Source organism: Microtus ochrogaster, linkage group LG9, assembly GCF_000317375.1.
Source record: "Microtus ochrogaster isolate Prairie Vole_2 linkage group LG9, MicOch1.0, whole genome shotgun sequence".
Lineage (NCBI taxonomy): Eukaryota > Metazoa > Chordata > Mammalia > Rodentia > Cricetidae > Microtus > Microtus ochrogaster.
In genome coordinates this window covers 9,737,297-9,757,040 of record NC_022034.1, presented here as the reverse complement: position 1 = coordinate 9,757,040, position 19,744 = coordinate 9,737,297, and the positions used below count along the sequence as shown (strand labels likewise).

The 19,744-nt window shown below is 45.3% G+C and overlaps 1 protein-coding gene across 1 annotated transcript in view; it reads left to right on the top strand.

Annotated features, from left to right (window-relative positions):
- Slc22a3 (solute carrier family 22 member 3) overlaps nucleotides 1–19,744 on the top strand; it is a 93,047-nt gene that overhangs the window by 70,278 nt on the left and 3,025 nt on the right. The window contains exons 6-10 of the mRNA XM_005363381.3: nucleotides 7,809–7,906; nucleotides 8,000–8,214; nucleotides 14,872–14,980; nucleotides 15,651–15,763; nucleotides 17,705–17,804. Coding sequence (XP_005363438.1) covers nucleotides 7,809–7,906; nucleotides 8,000–8,214; nucleotides 14,872–14,980; nucleotides 15,651–15,763; nucleotides 17,705–17,804 — 635 coding nt within the window. The remainder of the gene's footprint in view (nucleotides 1–7,808; nucleotides 7,907–7,999; nucleotides 8,215–14,871; nucleotides 14,981–15,650; nucleotides 15,764–17,704; nucleotides 17,805–19,744) is intronic.

Sequence of the window (19,744 nt, the reverse complement as noted above, 5' to 3'; positions counted from 1 at the left end):
GTGGATTCAGTTGTCCACACGTCTGGGCGCCATTTCTGTAGTAATAGGAGCGGTGGGGCTGCGTCCCCAGCACCCCAGCTGCCTGGCTAGCTTATGCCCCGAAATAACAACACACAAATTGTATTCATTTAAACACTGCTTGGCCCATTATTTCTAGCCTCTTCTCGGCTAACTCTTGCACCTGGACTAGCTCATTTCTAATAAGGTGTGTAGCACCCCAAGGTGCGTTTACCGGGAAGATTCTAGCCTACATCCATCCTGGGTCGGAACTTCATCGATCGCGTCTGCCCGGGAGAGGGGAGCATGGCCTCTCTGAGCTTACTTCCTCTTCCTCCCAGCATTCTGTTCTGTTTACTCCACCCACCTATGTTCTTACCTATCAGGGCCAAGGCAGTTTATTTAACCAATGACCTTCCTCCATCACACTGTAGTGAGACAATGCCTGGCTGGGAGCCGCTTCAGGGGGAAGGGTTTGGTTCACAAGTCCAGATGTAGTCCACCATGGCTGAGCAGTCACGGTAGTGTGAGGGAACTGAAGAACTGATGGGTGGGCGCTTGAGCTAGGGCCACTTTCTCCCTTTTAGACAGTCCCACCCCTCTTGTAAGGCGATTGCTGCCCCTCAGCACTCCCTCACCCCCAGCTCTTAGAGAACACCATCCCGGACTAGCTCCGACTACCTTTGCCCCACGTGATGTGTGGGCAGTGGCCTGCTGCCCTCATCAACATCGTCCTGCAGGGCTATTACCCCAGCACCGGTGTGAGAGAGCCTGATGGTGGAGTGGACGCCCTCCACTTGTGAGCAGAATCTGGTTGTTACCTACCAAGACAAATTCTCAGGACAGTGACTCCTGGTGTGTAGGGAGACGGAGACGTAGAGACGATGGGAATCATGATGGTGTGGGTTTGGGCTGTTGAATTTTATATGTAGTAGACAGCTTGCTTCACTTTGTTCATGGTGCCTTTTTTCCTCTTCCCATACCACAACGACACTCCCTGTCTAGCGTCTTACCCAGTTTGCCTATCCAGAACTGAAGTCTGTGTGTATCCATGCGGGCTACTGTTGTTGAAGAAAATGGACATTCTTTTTGTTTTGTTTGTTTTGTTTTTTGGGGTTTTTTTTTGTTACAGATTTTTATTTTCCATTTTCCAAGTAAGAATGGAAACAAGTTGTAATAAAAAAACCCAGTGTTTTCATTATTTATTTTATTTTATGAGGCATTATATTTCATATAATGTTAGTGAAGAAATATGATTATGTTTATATATATATATTTTAAAAACAAAATTTCTTGGCATCTCAATTATTAGTATGCAAGAGAACAGAAGTCAACTCAGTTCTGACACTGGGCATTCTTGAGCTTTGACGCTGAGAACAATTCTGTTTCCGTGGTGGTTATGAGCATCCATGGGTGTTCCTGGCAAGTTCCCTACCATGTCTGATTCAGTCCCGTGACACCAAACCCTGTCTCCCACACATCCTGTGTCTCCTGAGCGCTAGAGTTTTGAAAGTGAGTGCCATCTCCTGCTCCCTGGAAGACACTTCTTTCATTAACGGGCCTAGGAAAGAATAAAAATAAAAAATGTCCCCAGCTTTGTTTCTAAGGTGAAGAAATATATCCACAAGTGACTCATAGCCACAGCGCTGGGCCTTCGCTGAGGCTGTGGCAGCAGCCGGTCCCTGGGGGGCCTCAGATGGGAGCCACCATGGTGGTTCTGTAGCATGTGTAGAATGCCCAGTCACACGGGTGGAGACAGGGAACTCCTTCAGGGCCAACGAGCTCTCAGAGTAGATCTTAGCCACAGAAGACCTGAGGAAGATCCCAAGGTCTAGGGTGTCAGTGCCCGCTGTCTAGTACCATAGCCTCTGGCCTCACATGCGTGTGTGTGTGGGGGGGGGATCAATTGGTTTGTTCTAAAATTTACCATAAGAGAAAACTGCGTGGTGAATTGCAAAGATTTGCTCTAAAACAGTACAAATGCTTCATAAGTGACTTCATTTGGACATGATAACATTAGACTAGATTATGGCCAATAAAACACATCAGAGTGATCAGTTTCACCTATTATCTTTATACCATTTGTGCCACAACTACTAGGCAGCTCACCTATGTGGCTCATACGTAAGTTTTACTATGCAGCCCTGGTCCTGGGGACTACAGTTCATCCTTAATTTTGATAAGCAATGGTCATTCCTAAACATCTTGGCACAGATATTTCCTTGTTGTGGATGATTTTCAAAAAAAAAAAAACCCTGTAGGCTTTATTAAAGAGATACAATGTGTTTGTATCATTTCCTCACCACCTCTCCTCTTATTCCCTCCCAACCCCTTCTCAAATTCATGGCCTCCTGTTCTTTAAGTATTGTTGTTAAACACACACACCATGCACACACACACAATCATCACACACACACACACACACACACACCACATACACCACACCACACACACACTCTACTGAGTTCATTTAGTGTTGTTCATGTGTATGTGGACTTAGAGCTGGCTGCTTGGGATTGGTTAACCTACAGGAGCTTCTCGCTGGAGCGGACACATTCCCCTTCTCTCTCGGCAGTGTTTAGCTCCTCTTCTAGTGGCCGGATTTTGTGAGGTTTCCCCCATCCAGGTTGGTGTGTCAGCTGTGGTTGTCTTTTCTCGGGTCTTGTTTAGGCAGCCATGCTGTTGCGATTTCATGGGTGTCACATGTAGACGACACTGTCTTCAGCAGGTGTCCTGATCCTTTGCCTCCTACACCCCTCCTTCCCCGTTCTCCTTGAGCCTTGGGAATAAGGGTCAACACGGACGTTTCTTTATGTGCTCTCACATAGTAGATGTTCTGTTTGCCCTCGTTTTTAGTTTAATAGACTTTTCTCTAAGTTTCTCAAAGTACTGCAGGTAGCTTGGCAACTCTGCTTCATGGAGAGCAGGCAGGATATACTGTGAGTAGTTTGGCATATCGCTCTCTTCATGTAGAGCAGACATTGTGGACTGCAGGTAGCTTGGCACCCTGCTCTCTTTACGGAGAGCAGGCGGTGCTCTTCTGCCCAGGAGTTGGCTGAAGCTCTTTCATGTCAGATGCCAGAACTTCTGATGTTTCTGGGGCTTACCTATGTCTGAGTAATGGGGTCACGCACTAGACAGTATGTGAAAGACCCTCGGTATCCCCCAGCCGTCACTGGTCACCCTTCCAGCACCTACAAACCCTCTTCCTCTTTAAGACTTGGAGGTTTAGCTTTGAAGTGGTTTCTGACTGCTCAAATAAGTAAACCTCAAACCTTCAAACAACCATTGATTCCCACAGACTTAGAAAATAGGAGCTTCTTGAGGGTGGAGCCTGTAGTCAACCTATGACAACATCATCATTGGATACATCGTGATGGTGAAGGGCTCATGGCCATCTCAACCGTACATTACCTACTGAGAACTACCAAATGATTTGTAAGGCTACAGATGCAGCCCAGCCACCAGCCCTATGCCCTTCTCCTGCCCAGGACAGATCCTGCATGTAAACCGTGTTATTCCCTCCTGAGCCTGGGGGACCAACACCTCTTCTAAACCCAGGGTTCCGGGAAGAGCTAAGGCTTAGGAGTCGGCAGATGAACTGGAACTATTCATTGACTCAGTTTCTTCTACTAGTTCCCAAGGAATCTGAAATGTAAGCCAAGATCTGAGGCCTAGAGCAGTACTTAGTGAGCCCGTGGGTACAATGAGCTGGTGATTGACTCCGTGTACCAAGTCTCTTGAACACACTAGTTGTGTGTACATTTTAAGATAATCACACCCACCTTATAGCCTGATATGTCAATGATGACAAACTGATAATAATGTAGCTGTTATATTAAAAACACTGCATTGAAATGCAAGTTTTAAAAATGGATGGTGGCAGTTCACATTGGGAAGGGCTTCGTGTCACGGTGCATTTTGGAGTATCTGTCTGTGTGACAGCAGTAGCTATGAGTAAGCGGTGAGCGAATTATTCCCTACAAGTATTTCCTTTTAAATGTTACTTTTTTAAAAAATAACCCTAAGACTAATAGCATCCGGCATGCATGAGCATGTATCTACACACATATACAACTGAATCTTCAAAATCATAGAGTATTAGCTTCCTTGAACTACTGAAGAGAAACTATGCTCATGGTGCCCCAATAATGTATGGGGTGAAAAAATATATATTGTGAGCCAAATATCACAGCACTAGCCTAATCCATCTGGGTGTGTTTTATGACCTGAAAGTAGTTCTCCATCTGGGGGGCTCTGAGCATCATTTTTATTTTTATGGCATGGTTATTTGTAAAGCCCTTCTCTTTCTTGGCAATCTAAATTGAAAATTCACCTCAAAGAAACATATCTTGAAGAAAGGTACCAGGAAGAATTATAAAGGCACCTGAGCTAATCACAGAGTACTCTTTTTAACATAGCCTCTCTCCCTGTTGATGGTCTATGAGACCTTGGCAGAAGGGAAAGGTGGTCTGGGGGATGATTAGAGCAAGTGGCTCTTCACCTTGGTGAGAAGCAAGGAGGCCAGCATCCATAGCTGAGCCTTGGGTGGTACCTTTCTTGAAGAGAGCATTGCTAAGCACTGAGCCTCTAAACAGACAAGTATTATACAAGCAACTCCCTGCCCTTTGCTGCAAAGCAGGGCCTGTCCCACTTGGAACCCATAGAGATGTGACAAAGAAGAGTGGCAACCATGGTGTGGAAGAGATTCTGTGTCTATTGAAGTTCTAAAGAAGGCAAAGTTGTTCCAACAGGGAGCAGATAAGGGCTACCCTCATCCAGAGTTTGGGGAAATCATGAAAGAACTTGGGAATTATGGGCATGTGCCATGTTGTAGGCACAGTCATTGTTAGGTGGTCATGGATCCATCAGAATTCTCAGAGGGCTCCATTTTAAATTGCTGGGTTTTAGTGTATAGAGACCACGTCTTATTAAAATGCATTTTTTAAAAAAAATATGTAACAATCTGGAATAGCATTTCAGGTCTTTTGTTTCTGACTCAGACTAGGCAAGAGTCCAGCACCCTTTGGCAGTAGAAAAGAATCACAGCTATGGAGGGAGGTGTTCTGTAAAAGAGCAGTAGCCCAGACGCTGTGTTCATGAGTTGGCAGGACGCGACTGGATATGTTCCATCCAGGATACGGCTCTTAGTCTCTCGAGGTCTCTGGACATCCAGAAAGTGGGTCATCTTTCAGAATATCTGCGTCACTGCGGAGACGCTGCTAGTAAATCAGAGATGAGCTGGATTCACTTACCTGCCTGGCAGTACTGTTAATCCCTCCATTCACTGAGCAGGGAAGGACCGTGTTGTGACTGATTACTTTCCCTTGTTTCGGGGAGTTCGTAGTCGCCCCGCAGGTGATTATACAGCTACACGTTAAACCTGGGCTTTGGAAAAGCAGAGTTGAGTCCCTGCTTTGTCCCAAATCTCAAGAATTTTACACTGAAACAAGTATGTTTACAGCGAATTGGAATCCGAATGAATTAGAATATGGAAGCAGTTGTTTTAACAATAAAATTATTTTGCCCAAAATATTCAGAGGTCAAAGCAAGAGATTGTTCTGGGTTGGAATCTTCAGATAATTCTGCTTTGGCCTTTAAGTGGCAGAAAGCCAATTTAAATGCTTTGGGACAATAAGGATGGGCTCATGTATCTGGAAGTCTAGACCCAGCTGGGTTCAGACACCGGTGTCCTAGCCAGGGTCTGGGCAACTCATTAAAACTGTGCTTATCCCTCTCCCCACCCTGAGCAGCCAGCTGCGTTCTCAGTCTGGTTCCCTGAGGATGTGGGGTGTCTGCTAAAATCTAGTCGGGCCCACTATTTTGTCATTAATTTTTTTTTTTGAGGAGATTCCTTTGGGTCTCTCTGAATTAAGGGAAGCAAAGGATTTTTTTTCCAAAATAAGAACCATGAATGAGATGATCAACCTACACTTTTAATCAGTATCATGGTTCTTATGAGTTAGGGAGACTATGGTGATTTTTTTCTCTTCTTCTTCTTTTTTTTTTTTTTCCTGTATATATCCTCTTTTAAAAGCAGCTAGGTGGTTATCATGTGGGCATGAGGACATGAACCCCATGCCCAGAACCCACATAAAAAAGCTGGGTTGATGCTGTGTGCCTGTGACTCTGGTTGGGAGGCCTATGTTTGAGCTCCAGCTCAATGAGAGACCCTCTCTCGAAAAATGAGGTGAATGCCTCCTAAGGAATGACACCAGGGGTTAACTTTTGGGCTCCAGGTATGTGCTGGGTGGCAGTGTGAGGATGTGGATGCAGTGATGTCAGTGCCTCTCTGGGCTGAAGAGAGAGGAGAATCAAGCCTAACTCGTGGGAAAATCTGACCTGAAGGAAAAAGACGCACCGGCCAAGCTGGTCATGATGTGTCTATGCGAGAGGCATCCTGCTATTGTGTGTTGTTTTCATCTTGAAATTAAGGTCCTTTTTGAAAAATCTAAGTGATTTCACTCAAATCTAATTTACCTAAATCATTTTAGGCCAGAATTAACCTTTTCATGTTTGAACTGGAAGATTCCATTTTAATTTTGATATTCTTTAAAACGCACATGGAAATGGCCACCAACCATAGAACGCTTATTGTTAGAAGACTCCTCCACACTCCACAGCAGTGTGGGAGGTCAACAAGAGAGGAGTTCCCGGATACAGGTGTCAGATACTGACCTGTACCCTCTGCTATTTAGTCCTTGTGGTCTTGACTTTGCTGAATTTCATTGACAACAGGGGTTGGGAACCTTCTACCAAATTGTCCAGAGATGGGAGTATATGTATCTAGGTGCAGGTGAGAGACTAAGGGTCCTGAGGTTACATGGTGCATTTTATAAGCATCGTATATGAGATGGGAGAACTAGGCTGCCAAGCCCAATTTTGTGAGAGGCTAGTGTACATAAACCGAAATCAAATGGGGATCCCAGTGTCCTACACTCTCCCGTGCTTGCCTGCCTCCGACAATGCACAGAAGCACTGTGGGAAACACTCGATAACGAACCATGGGAAGCGATACCACCGCCAGCTGTGCGTGCGACCCTCTACTTGGTATCATTGCCTTCCTCTGAAGTGGTGAAGTCGAGAACAGAAAGGGAAATCCCTCCGTGGTTCTGTCCTGCTGTCATTTTGTTGCTATGATAAAAATGCCCCAACACGCACCGCTGAGAGAGGAATGGTTTTATCTAGCTCACAGTTGCAGCTTGCAGTCCATCTGTCCGGGAACCAGGACAGAACCTCAAGCAGCTGGTCACGACATAGCCACAGTCAAGAGAAGACAGGATATATGAGTCCTTGCTTGGTCCTGAGCGTCCTTTCTGATCCCCACCAACATTCAGAGTGAATCTCCGCACCTTGATTAGCCATCAAAACAGCCCCCGCACAGGTGTGTCTGCAGGCCAACATGATCTCAAAATTCCCTCACTAAGACTCTCTTTACAGGCACTTCTAGGTTATGTGAAGCTGACAGTTCAACAGCATAATATCCTTACGTTGAGGTTTTCTGGGAAACAGGTATTAGCTGGGTGCTGAGAGGAAAGGTACATGGTGACGTAAGGGGAGCGTGATCTGAAACAACTTAGCACCAGTACTGGGTTTATCCTCAGACGTTTGCCTGAGTTAACTGCATCTCTGTGGGTCCGACCTACTGAAAATGCTGGAAGACAAACTCTTCTTTGCCCCGTTTTAAAGATGGAATTGTGAAGGGCCCAGAAGTCCAGGAACATCACTTTAATTTTGTTCGGTTTACACGCTTACACAATGTAGGTGTACCTTGCTATAACATGGTACTGAAGTCTGTCTCTCTCGTTCAGATCACTGTTACAGATGAAGAAGTTAGCAACCCATCCTTTCTAGACCTTGTGAGGACTCCGCAAATGAGGAAGTGCACACTCATTCTGATGTTTGCTTGGTAAGTTGACGTGGGCTGACTTTTGGAGCTGGTGGTCAAGTGCGCCATTTCCTTCTGGTTGCAGGCCCTATTCTCTCTCACTTCATCTTGTAGGTTCACAAGCGCCGTGGTGTATCAAGGACTCGTCATGCGCCTGGGAATCGTCGGAGGCAACCTCTACATCGACTTCTTCATCTCAGGGCTCGTGGAGCTGCCTGCAGCCCTCTTGATCCTTCTGACCATCGAGCGTCTTGGACGACGCCTTCCTTTTGCAGCAAGCAATATAGTGGCTGGGGTGGCCTGCCTGGTCACCGCATTCTTACCAGAAGGTATCTTCCTTCACGTTTAGCTGACAGTTCTCAAAGAACTTACCAAAAATGTAATGATTGCATATGGTGGAGCAGGTGGGGGCCACTTGTCTTTTTGAGCTGTGCTATTGCTTCAAAGCTTGGGTGATGTCATCCTATTTTCTTTCTGGATGCAAAGATAGAAGACAACTTTACATCAATCTTTGCTGAAATGTCAGGTTTGTTTGTTGATGGGAATGGGATTGCTAGATCTAGGTCATGGTGATGTGATGTTTAACATATTTCCCATACCAACCATGCTGCAGACACCAAGCTTTACCCCAGGTTAGGGACAGAAAGACTATGTGGCTCTTGGCTTCATTTGGCTCACAGCCTGTTGAGAGACATAGACATTTTCACAACATCACAACAAGAATGTGGTAAACAGAGTTGACAAAGGTGGGGGAAAGGAGGGTGAGGGAGAGGAGGGCTGAGGAAGAAGTACTGTGTAGACCCGAGGGAGAAGCCAGAGCTCTTTACCAACTACCGTGTCTTCCTGCTATTTTCCCAAAACATAAAAAGTTGTCATGAGTTCAGGAACTTAGGCTTCCTTGTGATTGCTGGAAACTGCATGACAAAGTCAGAGGAAGGTCAGTCCCCAGCACGACTGTCCCCACAGGACATGGCAGGACCTGGTGCTGCCTATGAGCTCCTGGAGAAGGGACTAAGAGCTGCTCACACCTGTAGCGCTTTGGGGTATGGCAGGAGGGGGAGACGCCAGAGCCTGGCTCGCGGCTGGGTAGTCTGGCTGGGATGGAGGAGGATGGCTTCTTTTAGAAGTGTTGTAAAGGTCAATATTCTGGGGCTTGAGGGCTGCTGGATGGGGGTCAGGAGGAGGAAGAAAGGATAGAAAAAGACTCTAGATGCTCAGTCTGCAGCCAGATGACCTCTGCCACAGAGCACAGCTGTAGCTACAAGGAAGCCATTCGGACCCCCCAGCAAGGTGTGAATTGGAGCACAGGAGGTATTTCTGTATTCTGGGTGTGCCATGAAGGCTTTACAGGAAGCGGGGTTCTCCACAGTCCCTGTGCTTACGAAGGAAGCCTTCCGTCTCTGAGAATACCAAGGGCCAGGAAAGACACGGCTAACGTGGAAAAGATCAGAGCAGACACGCTCAGGAGACTTCGTTAACATTAGACACCCGTTTATGAATTCCCAAAGTAGCAGTTAGACCTTACTTGGATAAAAACTACAGAAACGCCAGCCCTCGGGACAGAAAAGGTAAATGACGTGCAATTCCACCCTGCTGCCGTGGCTGATGAAGAGCAGAAACACAGGCTTCTTTCCTTTTCCTCAAGTGCTTCCGACTCCCCGGACCACAGCTGGACAGCAGACACCCCTCCCTACATCCCCCACTCTTGACGCAAGGAGGGTGACCTCTAAAAGCACAGTGCCGGGCGGCTCCTCCCGGAGCCTCTGAGCGAGGGGCAGGGTCTCTAGCCTCGCTATGGTCACCCTCTAAAAGCGCAGTGCCGGGCGGCTCCTCCCGGAGCCTCTGAGCGAGGGGCAGCGTCTCTAGCCTCGCTATGGTCACCTTCATCTTTCTTCCTTTCCCTCCAATCTCTGCCTCTGTCGTCACGGGACACACTCTCCCTCTTGGCCTCTGTCCCCTAATGTGATCGCATTGCAAGCTTCTAAGTAAATATGAATCCAAAGAAACACAAATAGCCCACGACACAGTTAGTGTTTCTTAAGAGCTATGGAAGCTGGAGCCGGAGAGATGGCTCAGTGATGAAGAGGACCCGCTGCTCTTCCAGAGGATGTAGGCGCAGTTCCCAGCACCCACATCAGGCAGTTCCCAGACACCTGTGACTCCAGCTCCAAGGTATCTGATGCCCTCTTCTGACCTCCACAGGCAGACAGACAGACAAATAAAAATAGATCTTTTAAAAAAGCAGTGCAGAAGCTAAGAAATAACCAGCCATCAGTGTGTCAGTGTGCATGTATTTAATATTGATTAATTGCTGACCGCTAAACAGAGAAAGGAATGGAAAGGAATGAGAGAAACATAATTGCCTTTCTCAGAGGTACACAATTTTGATTAAAGGGTAAAAATTTAAGAATGTTATAGAATTCTGAGCTTCAGAATTCTCCCTCTTTCCTCCTTCTTTCTCTATGCCCCTCCCTCCCTTCCTAATTTCCTCCCTCCCTCCCTCCCTCCCTCTCTCTCCTTCTCTCTCAGTCTATATGTATTCGTGTGTGTTGACGTGTGCACAAGTGCTCACGCTGGTGTGGGTGTTCCCAGCCATGTGTAGACCAGAGGTCGGCATGGGTGTCCTCACTCAGCTCTGTCTGTTTTGTTTCTTGGGACAGGGTCTCTCACTGGCCTGCGGTTTGCTAAGCAGCCAAGGCTGCCTGGCCAGTGAGCCCAGAGCTCCCTGTCTCCGCTTCCCTAGTGCTGGGACTTCAAGCCCCTCCCCGTGCCTCACTTGACCTTTTCATGCGAGGCCTGGGAGGCCTGGACGTCAAACCACCGTCCTCATAAGCGCTTTTAGAGTCCTAAGTCTGCGCAATTGATGGGCCAGAAGAAGTTCCAAATTTCCAAAACGAATTCCATCTATGAACAGAAGCCCCTCTATCCAGCGAGTGCTCCTTCTTCCGATTTTAAGGACTCTTGACTCCAGGGACCAGGGAGGGGCTGTGGAATTAGCATTTGGAAAGTCTTTCTAGCTGCCCTTCCCGGCTGGGCTTGACATCTCCTCAGCCCCTGGCTAGAATGCTGCCAAGCCTTTTGGAGAGGTCAACTCTGAAAGTTAGTTCTCTGAAAACCTTACTTTTTATGGTCTGAGAATGAACTTGGGAAAAAGAAATGATCTTCACTGCTAACTCTTATATTCGCTGTCTAGAAAGCAGAATCCTGGAGCCTGGAAAGAAACCACTTTCTGTCGCGCACAGCCACCTGTCACCGCCACTTGTTTCTACTCAGTGTGGCAGCAAACCTAGCCGTGCAGCAAGTACCCCTCCCAGAACGAGACTATCTTTTACTTTGCTTTCCAAGTGGAAAATGTGTGTCTACCCCAATTTACATATCTTTCTTAGGACTTTTCTCTAAACTTTATTTCAGGACTCGGAGCAGATGGTACATCTAGGAGAGAGTGAAAGATGCATCTTTTAAAATTCTATATCTTTTCTTCAAAAGCCGAGTTTCAGGGCTCTAGCTGCCTGAGCAAGTCCCCGTCATAGAGGAGGATCGTTTCTTTGTGTTCACACATGACTGTGGAAAGTGACTTTAGATGCTGTGGTCATTGTTCATCTATGTGAGCATGTGTGGGAAGAAAGAGAGACAGGCACACACACACACACACACACACACACACACACACACAGAGAGAGAGAGAGAGAGAGAGAGAGAGAGAGAGAGAGAGAGAGAGAGAGATACTGTGCATCAATGTAGCCCAGACTGACCTCAAAATTGCTATATAGCTGAGTATGACCATAACTGTAGTCAGATTTTCTTTTCTTTTTGGATCTCCAGGCACCAAATAATGACATGGAGACTTATTATTATTATTATTAATTAAAGTTTGGCTTTTAGCTTAGGCTTGTTCCCAATGAGTATTTATATCTTAAATTACCCTGCTTCTATCAATCCGCATTCTGCTGTGTGAGTGTGTATGTGTGTGTGAGTGTGTGTGTGTGTGTGTGTGTGTGTGTATTTTTACCTGTCCTCCATTTTGTATGTCCGACCCCCTCTGTGCCTCACTGGCATCTCTCCCACATGCCTGGATTTATCCTGAGTTTCTCTTTTTGCCTGAAAGTCCTGCCTAACCTCTTCTGCCTGGCTATTGGCCATTCATCTCTTTATTAAACCAATCAGATGACTTATTCAGGCAAGGCAAAAACAGAACACATCTCTACACAGTTTTCTCAAATATCCCACAACACTTAACTTTTAAATCCTCCTGCCTCTACCTCCTGAGTGCTGGGCTTCCAGATGCCACCAAGCCCAGTTTATGTGTGTTAGGAGGGAACCCAGAACTTTGTACATACTGGGCAAACATTCTGCTAGCTGAGCTACATTCCCCCATCTTTGATATTTTTTTAATTTGGTTTGTTTTTACCATCAAAAAATGTCTATTATCAGAATAATCAATCATTTTCATTTCCATATGTAATTGTGCATAATCTACATCTGCTAATGAACTGTTTTCTAGTTAATGTAGTATGGTATCTTTGGGACTTCTTTCCCTCCCAACGAAAGTTCTGTGCCAGTGTAGCGTTTGAGAAAAATAGCTGAAAGTCTTTAGGCCAAGGTATTGTAGGACAGACCACTTCTGCAGAGGATGTCAAACTGATAACACTTCCTGTTCTATCGAATTGACTAGTTATTTATGAATTAACTAAATTTTTTATGATGGTGGTGATGGTGGTGTATAGGAAGAACATGGATGTGTTTTAAGTTGGTTTCTTAGTCTTTAATTTTTTTCCCACTGAACAATGTAAGCCTCAGTTATAAACCTCAATAGACATTGAAGTCGGTGGGACTCACAACCGCCATCTTGCTATAGTAAGAAGAGGCTCTGCCTGAGGCACCTACCCTGGATAGTGGTTTCCATGGAAGCAGACAGCCTCTTCTGTGGCTGCCCTTATCATCCCGTCAGCTGCGACCCAGGGCATCTGGGTGAGCTTCCGCTTTCCTCTCCATTGCATCTCCAGCAGCAACTGCTCACTGACAGACAGGGGTGGAATGCATTTCCTAGTCCCCGCTGGCTCTCACGAGGATGCAAAGTCTAAATAAGACCCACGTTTACAGCTGTCCTGTGTCTGAGCAGGTGGTGGCCTGGAACATGAGCCCAGCTCTGACCTTCCTCACGCCCCGATTTAACTACTGTTGCAGCAACTGCAGGTGTCCCATCTGCAAATGCAGCGAGTGCATGGGATGTCCTCAGTCAGCTTGCAACTAAATCTTAATCCTCTGGAGCTTCCCAGCAATGGTCTGGGCTCTCAAAACCTCGCTCTCTGTTTGCCTACCTGACAGATGTTTGTGGTTTGGATTTTTAATGTGTTGAATATTCTCAAGAGTGAGCATACACTGCTGAGCTTAATTTCTTCTTTCATCATCTGTGTTTGTGATGACTTCTCCATAAAAAAAAAATATGGGGCTAGGAGGTGGTGGCACACACCTTTAATTCCAGCACTCGGGAGGCAGAGGCAGGCCTTTTATGTCTGAATCTGTTTTATTGTGAATCTGTAACATTTTTTTACTATCCAGGAGCATTTTTTAAAATGTTAAGCAGTTCTTAAAAACTTAAGTTGCACCATGTATAAGTAATACGGTACCGCCTGTGTCCTGCCCAGTCTAAAGTTAACTGCTCTGTTATCACAGTAATTACGGTAGTTCCTGCCTGAGGTCAGCACAGTTTAGCGTGGAGCAGCCGCTCCTGCCTCAGATCTATTTGGTACCCCTGAGTTTGAAGCCAGCCTGTTCTACAGAGTGAGTTCCAGGACAGGCTCCAAAGCTACAGAGAAATCCTGTCTCAAAAAAAGAAAAGAAAAGGCAAAAGCAAAACAAAAACTATGCCTTGTGTGGTAGTGTATGCTGAGAACACTAGAATCCAGCACTCAGGAGGACGACACAGGAGAATTGAGAGTTCAAGACCAGCTTGAGCTTGACTTTGTCTCAAGAAATGAGGGTCCTTATCTAACTCAGGGGTGAGCACTTCCCTACCATGCATAAGTCCTGGGTTCAAGCCTCAGCACAACAAGACAATAATGCCTAATTACACCTTCAGGGAGATGCAATGTTTGCTAAGAGATGAGAGAATGATCTGGTGTGGTGTGAACCTCTGTGCAGAGATGCTGGTACCCCAGCTGTGCATCGACCAGCAGATACAATCTCCATTCTGTCCCATGCCCTCATACCTCTAGGATAGGATGACATACATTGCATAACTCATAAGACATTCATAAGGCCTGACTGTTTAGAATTAAAATGTTGCATTTTGTCTCCCTTAAAACTGAAGAAAGTGTTTCCTGGAATATTTGCTGTGTCCCATTGCTACAGTAGAAGACAGGTTGGGGTGGGGGGTCTTCATCCAGTAAAAGCAGATGGTCCTAAAGCAGTTTATTTTTTAAGGTGAGCCAGTTATGTGTATGAAACTGGCTTCCTGGAGGAAGAAGCATGGCTGGGGATGAAGGCAATGAATGACACACGCCATGGGGATAACACGGAACCAAAGTCCCTTTCCCAGGATCCCAGTTCTCAACCTTCTTCCTCACTGGAAACCAGCCTAGCTAAGGAGAACACCTATCTGGGTCTGTGCAGAATGAAGACGGACATCTAACTGTAGCCATGGTTTTCAAGGGGACAAGAGAGACTTCCAGATCAAGGCCAGTGCTTGGCCTCTCTAGGACGGCACTACCTGGGACGTTATTTAGCATAATGATCGCTCAGCAAACAGCTTTTAATTGTATTTCTACAGCCAATTCTGTACTCAGGAAAGCATCTTCCACACACTAAATGGTAGCTATCAAGGTGGGATTAATGGAATTTGTCTATAATATAAAGCTTTTGCCATTTGTTCTTAAGTTATCAAGGATTTAGGTTGGGGAGACCAATAGATGCATTTTGTTGTTTTGTAAAACATTGCTGAGATCATTAGAGCCCTAACTCTCCCCTTCTACACATTCTGTTCACAGGGATACCATGGCTAAGGACCACAGTTGCTACCCTGGGGAGACTCGGGATAACCATGGCCTTTGAAATAGTTTATTTGGTAAATTCAGAGTTGTACCCGACAACATTACGGTAATTCTGGCATTTATGTTGCCATTTCTCCTAAGTAACTATAGGCAAATGTTTCCAGGGTTGCTGATCTATTAACTAGGGCTCAGTTCAGCCCCTTAAAACAATGGGCTTTGAGTTGTAGCTTCCGCTCATTACCTGCCACATTTGGTGACTTAGAAATATGTCCAGTGGCTGTAACTGGAGACAGAACTATGATTTTTGAAAGAGCACTGACTTGGGACCAGAAAGTGTCCTACCATGCCTGCTTAGATGGTAAATTGGGTCTGCCTCCACCAGCAGCACCCTGTATCGAGGCGAAGCCTTTTCTGACATCATATTTTGCTTGTGAGCAGCTGGCTACGGAAGGAGTGTTAGGGCAAGTTGCTATATTTCTGCAGGCTTAGCTTGCAGGGTACCAAAGTGACCTCTGAGTGTCATGGACTGGCAGGCTATGGAGCTGCTGATGAAGAAACATCTTTTCACCAACATTGGAGATGCATGGTCACTAGTCTCACTGCTTGACAGTACAGAACGGGAGTGGCTTGTTTAGAGCATGAGGCGGCAGTAGCTTTCAAAACCGAAAATGATAGAAAGTATTGACACAATTTCTGTAATTTAGTATGTCTGGATATTTCTATTTTTCTGAGTTTGTTTTGCAAACTTCCACCTGAAAGTATGTTTTAATCTGCAGGAACTTTGGGGTTTCACTCTGTTCAGGCTTGTGTGACTTTGGGGGGATCATAGCTCCGTTTCTACTCTTCCGACTAGCAGCTGTGTGGCTAGAACTACCTCTGATCATCTTCGGTAAGACTTGATTCATGTGGGAGTGGGTCCAAGTGAGTGGAGGGGTGGGGCCATGTGTATGTAGGTGCATGCGAAGGCACATGTGTGTACATGCTTGCAGAGGCCAGAGGTCAACCTCTGGGTTGTTTCTCTGGAGCTAGCCACCTTGTTTAGCAAGACAAGGTCTCTCATGGGGCTTACCCATTGGACCAGGCTAGCCAACCAGTGAGTCTCAGGGGTCCATTCACAGAACCGTAATTATAAGTTTATGCTACCATGCTGCCATCATGCTACTATCATGCTACCGTTATGCTATCATCATGCCACCATCATGATACCATGCTCAGCTTTTTACTTTTTTTCTGCAGCTATAGCTCAGGTCCCCCTGCCTGCGTGGCAGATTTTTACTGACCAATCTCCATGAGGGTCTCAACTCTTCTCACTTGTTCATGCATTACAGAACCTGTAATGGTCACTGGGTTAGATGTTGCTGACATCCACTCCATCTTCTGATGACTGTTTCATTTCTAAAGAGTCAATCTTGTTAGCATTACATTCAAAATGCTAAATGCTTCAAGTCACTTTACCTTAACAGGATGTGATAAACAGTGTCTGTGTCAGCTTCTGTTGTGAGGTTCTGAGTTAAAATCAAACACTGTGAAATTCTTCGATGATGGTGGAAGAGGAAAACATCCATTTCCAGGGACCAAGTTTTAGCTTCGTTGCCCTATCTTTAAAGATGGGCCTGAAAGCTAATTGTATTTCCTAAAATATTCAATGTCTAAATTTGCTTCGATACTGCTTTTACATGTACTGTGATCATTCATGCCCCTCATGTGTCCTGTCTGAGGATACTGTAGACTGGAGGCCCCACTGTCCATCTTCTTCTAGTGCCTTGTGCGATGAGGTCAGGTTGGTGGCTTGAAGTGTGCATACAGCAGCATTGACACTCTGGGGATGGGCAAAGCCAAAAGTCAGCTCTTTATCCTCAGGAGCCAGTTGTTAAAGCTTACCAGCACATCACCTAGTCTGTGACAATGGAGAAGAAATAGCAGAAAACGCTTTTTCCCAGAAGTTTGGCTCTAAGGAACAGCAAAGGGAAGCTGGGTGGTGGTGGCCTTTAATCCCAGCACTAGGGAGGCAGAGGCAGGTGGATCTCTGTGAGTTCAAGGCCAACCTGGTTTACAAGAGCTAGTTCCAGGACAGGCTCCAAAGCTACACAGAGAAACCCTGTCTTGGGAAAAAAAAACAAAAAACAAAAAACAAGCAAACAAAAAGAACAGCAAATGTAGGTGGTAGCCAAGGGTTGGTATGGGGTCAGTAGCTCTTGGAAGAAGAGGGTTGGTGTGTTTGAACGTGTCTGACAACAGACTGAAGATGTCTGAGAAGTAGATTAGACACGTCAGTGAGGGGTCCCCAAAGGCAGGCATGGCCAAGGCTTTGCCCAAAGAAGAAAGTGGCCCTAGACAGTCATGTGACCCTAGACTGTAATGCGGTAGGAGGGTCACAGAAAGATAGTAGGTAGAGGGGGATCCTGTGCACTGACTCTGTCTTCCCAGTGTACAGAAGAGGCCCGGAGTGTCTACAGCCTGACAGATGCGCTGGAAGCATAGTCACATAACACAAACATGGAGCCTCACAAGCCTGCATGGTGGCACCCTTAAGACCGCATCTCCTAGCCATGGCACGGCTGCCGTAGCTTACCTGCGTCTACTCTCTCTGTGGTGGTTACACAATGAAATCGCTATGTTTCACAGTGTGTGTCCCTACGGTTACATGATATCTGAGTGTCAGTGTACACCAGGAGCACAGGGACCATGAGCTGTGCAGAACTGAGGAGGGTGGTCATGGTGAGCAGAGGGGTGTGGCTGCTGAGGGCAGGTGAGGTCAGGGAGTGAGCGTAGCGGTGGGAAGGGACAGTCTGTGTGTTCTTAGGTGGTCATGTCTCTCCTCATTTGGCAGGCATCCTGGCGTCTATCTGTGGAGGCCTCGTGATGCTTTTGCCTGAAACCAAGGGCATCGCCTTGCCGGAGACAGTGGACGACGTGGAAAAGCTTGGCAGGTACTATGTGATTCAACACTCCCTAAATGAAAGCATCTTATTAACCCATGGGGCATTGGTTATGCACAAGGGAAATCACATTGTCTTCATTTTATACCTTAAAACATTCAAAAGATTAAAAAGGTTGATGCAGAAGATCTTAGAGCTATAAAAAGAATGTGGGCTATTTTTAAAACGTGGCTGAGAAGCGTTTCCTAGTAAGGTGTTAAAACTCGAAGTGATTTAAACCAGGGCTGATGAAGAGACCGTGACAACACCCAAGTGTGCATCAGTGAGGAACTATCGGGAAAATGGCACCGCATCGGAATATGGGCCACCCTGAGATGAAAAGTGGTGTCTGTCTCATGGACCGACACCGATGTTCCTCGAGATCCATTACAAAGGGGAATGCAAGCGGTGGGCGTAGCATCATTTCAAAGGATGATGATACGGGAACATATATGACAGACAAAAGAGAGCTGGAGCATTGATAGATAGGAATAAAGAAGATAAATGATGACACCTAGAAATTAGATAAGAAGACAATAGATAAATGATTCGTCGATAAATACATAAGTTAGAGATAAAGATAAGAAAGACAATAGATAGATGGATGACTGGAGGATGGATGGATAGACAGACAGACAGGTAGATGATAGATAGATAGATAGATAGATAGATAGATAGATAGATAGATAGATAGGCAGACAGACAGGTACATGATAGAGAGAGAGACAGACAGACAGACAGACAGGTACATGATAGATAGATAGATAGATAGATAGATAGATAGATAGATAGATAGATAGATAGACAGACAGATAGATAGAAAGATAGATATATAGACAGACAGGTAGATGATAGATAGATAGATAGATAGATAGATAGATAGATAGATAGATAGATAGATAGATGATAGATAGATAGATACATACATACATAGATATATAGATACATAGATAGATACATAGATAGATACGTAGATAGATAGATACATAGAATAGACAACAAGAGAGAGATCAAGCTTTGGAGGGAATATCTATATCATTTCTGGTTATATATTGATTCACTTCCAACTACTACTTAAATTTGAAGAGTTATATCTACAAAAATTCTTATGTGTACAATTTTTTACCATTTCTTCTGAAATATTTCACAATACAAAGATAGAAACGTGAATGTATAATAATTTTTAAAAATTGTCCAGGGGGCTGGAGAGATGGCTCAGAGGTTAAGAGCATTGCCTCTTCTTCCAAAGGTCCTGAGTTCAATTCCCAGCAATCACATGGTGGCTCACAACCATCTATAATGGGGTCTGGTGCCCTCTTCTGGCCTGCAGGCATACACACAGGCAGAATATTGTATACATAATAAATAAATAAATATTAAAAAAATTGTCCAACAGTAATCTCCCCCCATGGGAAAGGACAGGAGTGGGAAGAGTGTAGGAGGAGGTCAGCCTCTTTCTGTCCACATAATTCTGCAGTGTTTGATCGGTTTCAATTAGATGACATGGTCTGATGTTATTTGCATACTTAACAAATAATTTGGTGCTATATTAAAGTAACATATTAAAGGTAATAACTAATCTTACTGAGACAGAAATTAAGGGTAGACATCTAAATTTTAAAAGTGATCAAATATATGCATTTTTAAAAGACTCAGTTTTGTTCCTTTCAAGGCACTGTTTTTCCTTGCTCACAGGCTAGAAAGAATGTAGAAATTGATATTTTAAAATACCTACATGCTCCATGGTTTTTCGTGTGCTCTTTCATTTAATAGTCAAAATAGTTTTGTATAGTAGAGATTTTTTTTTAGCCCCATTGGGAAATCAGAAAGGCTTTTCACCATGCTAGGAGTGGTGCTGACCCTGTCGGGGGCACCAGGGTAACTGCACTGCAGTGCACATGAGAGCACTAGGGTGACTGTGCTGTATGCAGGGGCACTAGGGTGACTGCGCT